The 10,110-nt window shown below is 51.7% G+C and overlaps 1 protein-coding gene across 1 annotated transcript in view; it reads left to right on the forward strand.

The window, feature by feature from the left end:
- Positions 1 to 9,808, forward strand: part of Scn2b (sodium voltage-gated channel beta subunit 2) — a 10,844-nt gene extending 1,036 nt beyond the window's left edge. Inside the window, exons 2-4 of the mRNA XM_051156326.1 lie at positions 6,502 to 6,668; positions 6,957 to 7,167; positions 7,889 to 9,808. Coding sequence (XP_051012283.1) covers positions 6,502 to 6,668; positions 6,957 to 7,167; positions 7,889 to 8,088 — 578 coding nt within the window. The 3' untranslated portion in view covers positions 8,089 to 9,808. The remainder of the gene's footprint in view (positions 1 to 6,501; positions 6,669 to 6,956; positions 7,168 to 7,888) is intronic.
- The last annotated feature ends 302 nt before the right edge of the window (positions 9,809 to 10,110 follow it).

Consider the following 10,110-nt stretch of genomic DNA (forward strand, 5'->3'; position numbering starts at 1 on the left):
AAGCCTAGTTCATATTTGAACACCCAGGGACCTCATGCTGGGTGGGCGGGTCCGAAGGTTATCTGTAAGCCTGCTCCCTGCCCCCACCCCCAGATAAGGTCTCACTTTATAGCCTTGGCTGGCCTGGAACTTTCAGTGATTCTCTTGTCTCTGTCTCCTCCTGGATGCTGGGATTATAGACGAGTGCCGCCGTGCTGGGCTCTAAATCTGCTTTATACACAGTTTTATCCTTGCTCTTAAACTCCCTCAGCAGCGCCGGCCAGAGGGTCAAACCTGAGGGTTGTAAGTAGGATTATTCCTCACTACAAACTCTCTTAATATGTCTCCCTCCCCCCACCTCTGTCTCTCCAACCCCCTCCCCTCTCTGTCTCTGTCCCTCCTTCCCTTCCTTCCTCCCTCCCTCCCCCCCCCCCTCTCTCCACCCTCCTCCCCTCTCTGTCTCCCTCCCTCCCTCCCTAATGCTGGGTATTGGGCCACAGTGCTAAACAGTGACCCGGAACAGCCTAGGTAGCCTGCATGTTAAGAGTCTTCCATGTTCCTTCTTGTGGAACTTGACCTACGTTTAAAGCTACCTTTGTTCTTCTTTACTTCATAACAGTGGGCAAGATGCTACCCACCCTGAGCATCACATCTCCAGTGGGTGACTGGAAACTGTTTCTTGCTTGGTGAACTTGGGACCTGACAGAGCTGGGGCCACCAGTGATGAGCCTTTTGGAATGCTTCCCATGAGCTCTGGCATGGCATATTTTGTTTAGCCCTCACAGCAGGTGTTTGAGGTAGATACTCGTGTTCGAGGGCAGAAACTGAGGCGCAGAGAAGTTAAGAACCTCATCCAATTGGGTCATGTGACTAGCTAACATAAGGGGGCGGGGCTGGGATTTGAACTCCCACATGCCTGATTTAGCACATTCTCTTTTCATATTGGGTTCTACTGCCCCCAAAGGTCAGGAAATGCTACTGCTCTGTTAGCATTAATTGGTATGAAGTCTCAAGGGCAGGCTAAAAGAGGATAGACCTGGATGAGTGGTCTGCACCCACAAAAATCCAGAGCTGGAGGACAGGGGGACGCCTCTCAGCAGTTAGCCACAGCCTCATGCCAAGACGGGGGCTGTCTTTGGCAGCCATATCTAAGTGAACAAGGCCAGGGGCCCTGGCAACAGGACTAGCCGATCTGGGCTTGAGGGTGATGGCACCTGGATGGAGGGGCCTGTGCATGAGGGCTCCAACGGGCAGTGGAAAGAAATGGATGGTTTCAGCAGGCCTGTGAGAGTGGAGACCTTGAACTTGAAGCTGCAAGGAGGCATGCCTCTGGTGGTCCATACGCTCAGCAATGGGACTTGGGTGGCTGTGGTAGCACTGGTCACTGGGATGGAGGGATGCTTTAGATATTAGGAGGGGCAGAGTATCAGAGGCAAGGCATGTGGGGATGACTGCAAAAGTGGCAAGCATGTATTACCATTACAGAAGCTCGAGTGTTTCTCAAGACTGTCAGTTCTTCAACCACTTGCCTGGTTATCAAGGTCTGTATTATAATTGAGGGGGCTTAGAGAGTGGAGTGTGGTCCTCACTCAGTCCGACTACATATATTTGCTGCTAAGGGAAAATATAAATAATATATTGTATATAATATGTTACGATTTATATAACATAATATATAATAATAAAAAATGAAGGAGAATGCCTCCCCCCACAACAAAATTTTGTTGAGCATTTACTATGTGCTATATGCATTTCTGAATGCAGGGATAGCAACACGAGTAAGAAGGCATTCACCAGAGTCTCTTGAGAGACACACATACATAAACAACAGCAGCCCAGCACTGTGTGTGCTGTCAGAATGTGGGGGGGGGGGGGGATGTTAAGGGTAGGAACTGCCTTTTGCTAACAGCTGTGTGCCATGCACTGTGCTGAACGTTACGCAAACAGAGTGTCATTTAATTGTCCCAATGGTCTCAGACGGATTAGTGTCCCCTGTACTACAGATGAGGATGTTGTGGCACTGGAAGGCTAATGATCTTGTCTAAGATCATACCAAGACCTCTAGAGGCCCAGTCTTGAGCACTCGGCCACTTGGCCCCCAAGGGAGAAATAGAATCCTGACTGGGAGAGGACCAGACAGTGAGGAAGATGTCACCCAAGCTGTGCCACATGAGTGGGGTTTGGGGTTAATGTGGAAGGGGTGAGCAAACTTCCCAACCTAAAGCAAGCAAGCAAGCAAGCAAGCAAGCAAGCAAGCAACAACAAAATGTAAACAAGGGCCTGGTGGGAGGAAGGAAGAAGAGAGTCACATCGAGGGATGGGGTGTGGCAGGAGAGGAGGTTGTGCCGTGCAGCTGTGTCCCAGATGGGAAAAGGCCATCTGGGAGCCACACCCAGGGGCCAGAATTCTGCCCTAAAGGCAGCAGGAAGCCACTGGTGTCTTAGCAGTAGGGAACACGTGTTCAGCTTGGTTCTGGCTGCCTGGGGGGAAGGGACCTGGGCAGGAGGATCTGAGTGGAAAGGCAGGAGAGGATGTAGAAGTAGAGGTCACTTTTGCCTGGGAGGCAGAGGCCGTCCCAGAGGACAGCGTCTCCTCCCCTCTTCCTCCTCTTCTCCCTCCTTCCCTCTTTTTCTTTCTTCTTTTTCTTTTTCTCGAGAATAAGACAAACTTAGAGATTGCTTTAGGGCTGGAAGGACGAGTAAAGGGAATTTACTTCCAGTCTTTAGAAGAGAGAGCTTGGCAGATGAGCTGGTTGCAGGGTCTGCACCACGGGCCCAGCAGAACAGTGGATGGCCAGGGCCAAATGGACCCAGCTGCATGGAGTCCTGGGGTGGCACACCCATTGCCTCCTTCCTCAGAGTTGGAAATCAGGAGACCTAGACCTCAGACCTGCTACGAAATAGGACCTTAGGAAAGTCGTGGTGGAGTTTCTCAATAGAATGCTGTCTGCTGGGGATCCCGCCTGAGGGGCGGGGGCAGGGCTGGAGCTGCCACGTTCATATTAGGACCCCCTGAAATGACAATACCACCCCCTCCCAGCTCCACCTCCTCACCTCAGCCAGGCAGCGTGGGTTCAGGTTCTAGTTTCACTGCTCTCTGGCTGTGAACTTGGGATAGTCACTCGATTTCTCTATGCTCCATTTCCTCGGCTGTAAGTGACTGGCGAGAGTGTTTGACAGTTACATGTCCTCAGCAAGGTAGCTATAGAATGCTGAGATGGCAGCAGCACTGTGGGCGAGCAGTTATGATGGAAGGTCTCTGTCCGTGGGCCTGGCTGGATCCGTCTATTTTCCAGATGCACCGGGATCTCGCTGTCGATTCTGGCTTTGACTAATTCTTTGCTGGATTTAGTGAAAGTCTAAACTGGCGAGAGGTTTGGGCCTCAGCCTGGCACCCCTGAGATTCTTATGAGTTGGTGGGGGGTGGGGGGGGCCAAGGGGGTTACTGAATCTTGGGCCAGCAAATGAGAGCCATCTTCCCGGCTTTGGCCTGTCCCTGTTCTCAGAGTGTGTCTCACAGCCCCTCTTTCCTTACAGGTAAAAGGATGCCACTAGACCCACAACCCTGGAGGCCCTCTTAGCTCTGGCTTCCTTTAGTTTGGGGGGGCCCCTACCCACTTTCTCCTCCGCTGATGGGACTGGATAGTTGACATACATGGCCACTAGAGGGCACATGAATCCCGTCTGCTGCCTCTTGCAGGGCTCAAGCAGGGGGAACCCGCATTGCACCTTTCTCTCTCCCTTGCCACCAGCCTGAGGATGCCTCTGGCTGCCCTGTAGCTCTGCAGCCTGACCTCGAGGCATGCTGGTTCCTCCTAGATGAAGGGAGATGTGAGATGACAGTCAAGTTCAGCTGCTGGAGTGGGGCAGGTGGAGGAGGGTGAACTTGACAGAGCCAGCTAGTTTCATAGGGCATTTTTGGGAACTGGCGGGAGGGGGCGATTGGGAGGGGGGTGTTGGAAGGTGGAAGCCCTTTCCAGGGAGGGGCTGGAGTGGTTGGAATGCCCCGGAGTGGAAGGTAAACTCAGGACAAGCCTCCGTCAGTTCTTTTCCTCGGATTTCTCAGCCTCTGCAGTGTGGGGGTGGCGTTAATATCTTCTGCACACTTCCTCCTGCCTGGCATTGTGCCAGGTACTTTTAGACTCAATATGAAAGTGCGAGAGCCAGCTAGCCGGCTTTGTTCCTCTTCGGAGGAGCCCCATCAGTTCCCCCTCACCCCCTACCCCCGTTGATGTTCCCCTTGTGAACATTTCAACACTCACCTGGAGACACTGGCCCTGCAGGTGAGGTCCATAGGCCTCCCCCCCGCCCCCCACATCCAGTGATTTGGGGACTGTCCTTAAGTTCTGAGCCTTGCGGGAGCCCTTTGTGGGGGTGCTCTGAACAGCTTAGCGGGGTGGGGCCAGCACATTTGTTGGAAAACCAGGGATCTTCAAAGCCTGGCATCTTAGCTAGATCTGGGGGTTAGTGCAAGGGGAGGTCAGAACTAGAGACTCCCCTCCCCGACCCCTCACCTCTTAAGCCCTTTCTGTCCCTCAAAGCAGAACTTAAGGAGAATGAGGTCAGTAGCATCCTCCATTTGCTGAACACCTGGCACTTATTTTAGTCACCATCACTACCCAGTGACAGTGTCATGAGCAAGGCTTTCTAGAGGAGGAGGCTGAGGCCTGGATGGAGCTAGGATGGAACCTGAGTGGAGGTGGGGGCGGGGCAGAGGGGTGTGTCTCTGCCCATGTCAGTAGCTGTTAACTTTCCCTCAGCTGGCATCCCGGAGAGACCACAGCCCACCCTTAAACTCCCCAGAATCATCCCAGCTCCCATGTTCTGCCCCTTGGCCTTGGCCTTGCCTGACTTTGACATCAGGTCTTACCTTGCCCTATCTTGTTCTTTCTCTGATGTGTGAAGGTCAATCCAGGCAGGGGGAGGTGGCCCTTGATATTCTAAAATGGCTAATTCCTTCTCTTGAGTTAGACACTGCCTGAATAAACAGCGTTCTCTCAGAGCCTTGTTCCCCGACTACCCCGAATCAAACAATTCCCCTCTGCTTTACCTTATAGCCCATGCCCTATAACACTCCAGACAGCCACATTCTTATTTTTGTTGTTGTTATATGCTCCCTCACCAGAATTCAAGCCCTGAAATGCAGTGTCTCTGCCTCATACTAGTGACAACTCCCAGGACCTAAGACTGGACACCTGGCACACAGTAGATAATTTACATACACTTAGTAGGGGTGTGGTTCTGTTGGTAGCCTGCCTGCCTAAATGCATGAAGTATTGCTTGTGATCCCCAGCAGTGAGTAAACTGGGTGGTTTACCAGCACTTGGTAAGTGGACGTAGGTGGGTGTTCAGGGTCATCCTTAGCTACATAGCTGGTTCCAGGACACCCTGGGTACAAGAGGAGGCCTGCATGACCTCCACCCCAAACCAACAAAACACAGAACAAACAAAAATGCCCCCGCAAACCACAAAGTAAAGAATGAAAATGAATGATTGAATGGTGCTGACAGTCACTGCTAGAGGTGTGACCTGAGCAACCGCTCCACCCCTGGCCTGCACTCACTGCCCTGTTGATACTAAGCTAGTATTTTAGAGTGAAGTTTTAACAGTCCTGGCAGATGATCTTATAATTAAGCTCTGGTTAGTCTGAGGCAGCCCGGGGTGACATTTTCACACCTTGAAAGGGCATGTCTCTGTAGCTGCTGGGCCCTGGGCAGTTCATCTGTCCTCCCTCGGCTCTTCTGTTGCTTAGAGTACCAGATGGCATTTTATTTTATTTTATTTTATTTTTTTCAGTTGCAGCACCCAGGCCTGACCTACGTCTGGTACCTCTTATAGGACTTCAGAGAGATTTCTGTTCCCATCCTGCCACCTACCAACTTGAACCAGCTTTTTGCCACAGGGTTTCCAGGACGGCATTTTCCAAGGGGAGATCAGCCCCATAGGCTGAGCGGCAAGTCCTCAGAGTGGCAGCTTTTTTCTTGTGGGACAACTCTCCCTGATATGCGTGCCCTCTTTCTTTACTGTGTGAGCCTGGGGATGATCAGTGGGCTGTGCTGGGTGAGGAAGGAGTGAGGCCTTCCCTGGCTGCACTGTGGGAACACTGGTGCTTCCTTCCCCTGGAGGGACTTTGGCATAGCAAAAGTGATCTGCAGTGGCTGGAGAAGGAGAAACCGAGGCAAGCGCAGTGAAGCCTCTGGCAGAGAAATGGCATTTGGGGTAGGAAGGGCCAAGTCCACTTTTCTAAGTGGACTTAGAAAAGGCTGAGGTCTTTTCTGTCCATGGCCTGGTAGACAATTTGATGGCTGTGCTCTATACCCGTTCTGTTCTCCCTCTCCTCCTAAGGACACGTCTAGTGTCCCTCATGTGCTTTGCCTTCCTAACAGCAGCTGAGAGGAGCCCGGCTTATTGCCCCCTAACTCTGCTCTGCCTCTCTCCATCTGCTCCCTGCTGACTACTGAAGGGTTGCAACCCTCCATCTCTGTCACCAAGCATCCTCATCAGGTTGTGGTTTTGTCTGCAGTGCCCCCAGGGCGGAGTATGGAAGTCACGGTCCCCAGCACTCTCAGTGTCCTCAACGGGTCTGATACACGCCTGCCCTGTACCTTCAACTCCTGCTATACCGTGAACCACAAGCAGTTCTCTCTGAACTGGACTTACCAGGAATGTAATAATTGCTCAGAGGAGATGGTAAGTTCCCACCAGGGAGGAAAGTGGAGGGAAGCAAGAGCCCCAAAGCATGAAGTCTACCATCCCCATCCCTTCTCCTGCATCGGACCAGGACCCCAGACTCTGGGTGGGTTGTCTAAAACAGAGGGCATGATATCATCACCACTGGATGGCCTTTCTGAGGCTAACTCCCTTTCTTCCCATGTTTAAAAAAAAAAAAAAGATGCATGGGAAAAGAGTGGTCCCCATGATCCTCAAAACCCCTTACCCACCCAGCCTCCCACACTGTCTGACCCTCCTTCCTCCCAGTTTCTCCAGTTCCGGATGAAGATCATTAACCTGCAGCTGGAGCGTTTTGGAGACCGTGTAGAGTTCTCGGGGAACCCCAGTAAGTACGATGTGTCAGTGACACTAAAAAACGTACAGCTAGAAGACGAAGGCATTTACAACTGCTATGTCACCAACCCACCCGACCGCCACCGTGGACATGGCAAGATCTACCTGCAGGTCCTTCTAGAAGGTAAGAGTGACTAGGCTGCTGAAGGAAACTGACCCTTCTCCATAGCTTAGCTCAGGGCACTTCAGGGAAGCGGTGACCCCCAGCTCATCTTCAGGTGCTTGCCCTGGTAGAAGGTGGCACTCATGCCTTCCCCTGGGTCCTGGAAGGAACACGTCAATCGTGATCATAACTTTAATAATAACTGCAGCTCTCATAGGCTTTACCTCAGTTCATCCACTCAGAACCCACTGAGAGACGGTTTGTTGCGCCCATTGTGTGGATGAGGAGACTGAGATTCAAGAGTTTAAGTTTCTCAAGATCACATGATTTGGGCCTGGTGAGATGGTTCAGTGGTTAAGAACACCACCTGCTCTTTCAGAGGTCCTGAGTTCAATTCCCAGCAACCACACGATGGCTCACAGCCATCTATAATGTGACAATAAATAAAATAAATAAATCTTTAAAAAAAAAAAAAAAAAGGACCACATGATTCCTAACTTCTAGAATCAGATTTAGGTCTGATCTTAAAGTCCATGATTTTAAATACTCCGTTCTGGGGGTGAAGGGGCTTTTTGAGGAGATGTGGTGGGTAGGGACACTTAGAGGTCAGTGGTCTAGGCTGCTGTGATATTGTCTAATGCCATGTCTATGGAGAGGAGCCAAATCAGATCCCCTCATATTTTGGGGAGCAGGGGCATCGTTCCTTCCCGGCTCCCTGATTTCTGCTTTCTTTCCCCCCCAGTGCCCCCAGAGCGGGACTCCACGGTGGCAGTCATTGTGGGTGCCTCAGTGGGGGGCTTCCTGGCTGTGGTCATCTTGGTGCTGATGGTGGTCAAGTGTGTGAGGAGGAAAAAAGAGCAGAAGCTGAGCACAGATGACCTGAAGACTGAGGAAGAGGGCAAGACAGATGGCGAGGGCAACGCGGAAGATGGCGCCAAGTAGCTGGCAGCCTGCCCTGAAGCCCCTCCCTGGGTCCCGTCTCCTCTCACTCTCTTGCCCTGTCCAGTGTGACCCTGCCTGCTCTCTCTCACTCTCTTGGTGTGCTTCTCTTGAATAGGCCCCCAGGATCCACCTGGGGACTCACTTCCCATCCTCCACCCCCCCATACCAAGGGTGACCACCCTCCCTTCCATTTGAAAACTGCTTTGATATCTGAGATATGTGAGTCCCAGGGAGAACAGAGAAGGGCTGTAGCCTGCCAGTTTTTGAGGAAGAAAAACACATATGTGAGGTCCCAAAGATAGGATTGGGGAGGGAGGGCAGTGGGAGAAGAGGTCGGCTGCCTGTCTTGTCTAGGGTTTTGTCTGGTGTTGGTTTAAACTGTGGGGTTAGCAGTGTGTGTGTGTGTGTGTGTGTGTGTGTGTGTGTGTGTGTGTGTGTGTAGTGGGGCTCTGAGGCACCATGGGAAGGATTCATGGTGGTTTTGCTGTATTTCTCTGACTACTCCCAGCCCAGAACAGCCATCAGTCTGGGTATGAAAGTGGGGTCCTACCATCTGTAGGGGCACTGTGCATTTCCAGGGCACTCAAAGAAAACTAGGGCTGAGGCGCTCCTGGTCATGAGCCTTGGTCCAGAGGACTGTGTTCTGGCCTCCTTTCTGTCGCTAGCTGCTCCCAGAGAGGCTCTGGTTCACTGTTGACAACTGCTTCCTCGGGGATGCTGGCAGGACCAGCTCTGGAAAAATGGCGCCTGGTAGGATCATACCCTACCCTAGAAGGGGTCCCCCCCATCAGGAGACCCGCCTCTGCTGAGGCATGAGTGGTGCGGGTGGCTGCCTTCTCCAAGATGGCTGATGACCTTGGCCCTAGCCAGTAGCACCAAGACTCAGAACTGAGGTGTTGAGAGGCTGTGTATAGGGGGCGACTGCCTGCAGGGCTTTAGTTTGGGCATTTCTAGTTGCCCTTGCCAGGGTTTCCGTCTGGCTTTTGGCAAGAAGAAGGAGGAGAAAGCTGGAGGGAAATGTGGGAGCTTACTGGAAGAGCCTTTGAGCCCTGCCCCCAAAACTCCCTTTGATGGGGAGAAAGCCACTCTTGTGGGAAGCCAACTTTCACTGCCGTTTTATTGTCTTATAAGGAATTTATCTAAGTCCAGAGCTGGGGAGAAAGGCGGGACAGAAATGGCTCATCAGAGAGCACAGTGTTGGGAGATGCCCAGAGGAGAACTAGCCTGGAGCCTCCTTCAGATGGAGAGTTTGAAGTTCTGAGTGGCTGACAGAAGCTGAAAGTATTGCCCATGTTCTAGCTCCTTGGTCCCCAATTAGAATAGTTAGAACTTCCTGGTAGGAGAACCTTAAGCCTAGGAGGTATTCTTGTGTGGTGGGGGTGAGGTTCATCCGGCCCTGCTCCCCTCCCAGGAACTCAGTCCCTACTAGCTCAGGGAGTCAGATGTCCAGGGTAGGGAATGAGTGTGGTGGAGACAGGACCATGACAGTCTCAGGGACCAATACTTGCCTCTGCTTATCAGAGAGCCAACTAGAAGAGACAATGATAGCAGATGGGAGGGTCAGTTTAATTCACTTCAATTCAACAACCATTTATTGAGCTTATGCTCTATGCCAGGCACTGTGTTGGGTGCCAGGGGTGCATATAAAGCCATAACAGAGTCAGGGACTGCCAGATTGCACTGTAGGACCAAGATTGTTGTTGTTGTTGTTGTTGTTGTTGTTATTATTATTATTATTATTATTATTATTATTATTATTATTATTATTATTATTATTATTTTGGTGCATCTACTTCCACCTCTGTAGCCACTGCTTCCACAAGAGAATCAGGGTAGAAGGAAGAGACTCTCAGATCTGGGGTTTGGGAAAGTGAGATTGCAAGGGGAGAGGGAAGGCACCACTGGGAGGGCTGCAGAGGTCAGGTAGGTTGGGCACGGAGTAGGGGATGGGTAACCAGCCAGAGAACTCCCGGGTAAGGTAAATCTAACCCTTCTGGAAGTTCTAAACTCCTTGGCTCAGAA

The sequence above is a fragment of the Acomys russatus genome, chromosome 14 (genome assembly GCF_903995435.1).
Source record: "Acomys russatus chromosome 14, mAcoRus1.1, whole genome shotgun sequence".
Taxonomy (NCBI): Eukaryota; Metazoa; Chordata; class Mammalia; order Rodentia; family Muridae; genus Acomys; species Acomys russatus.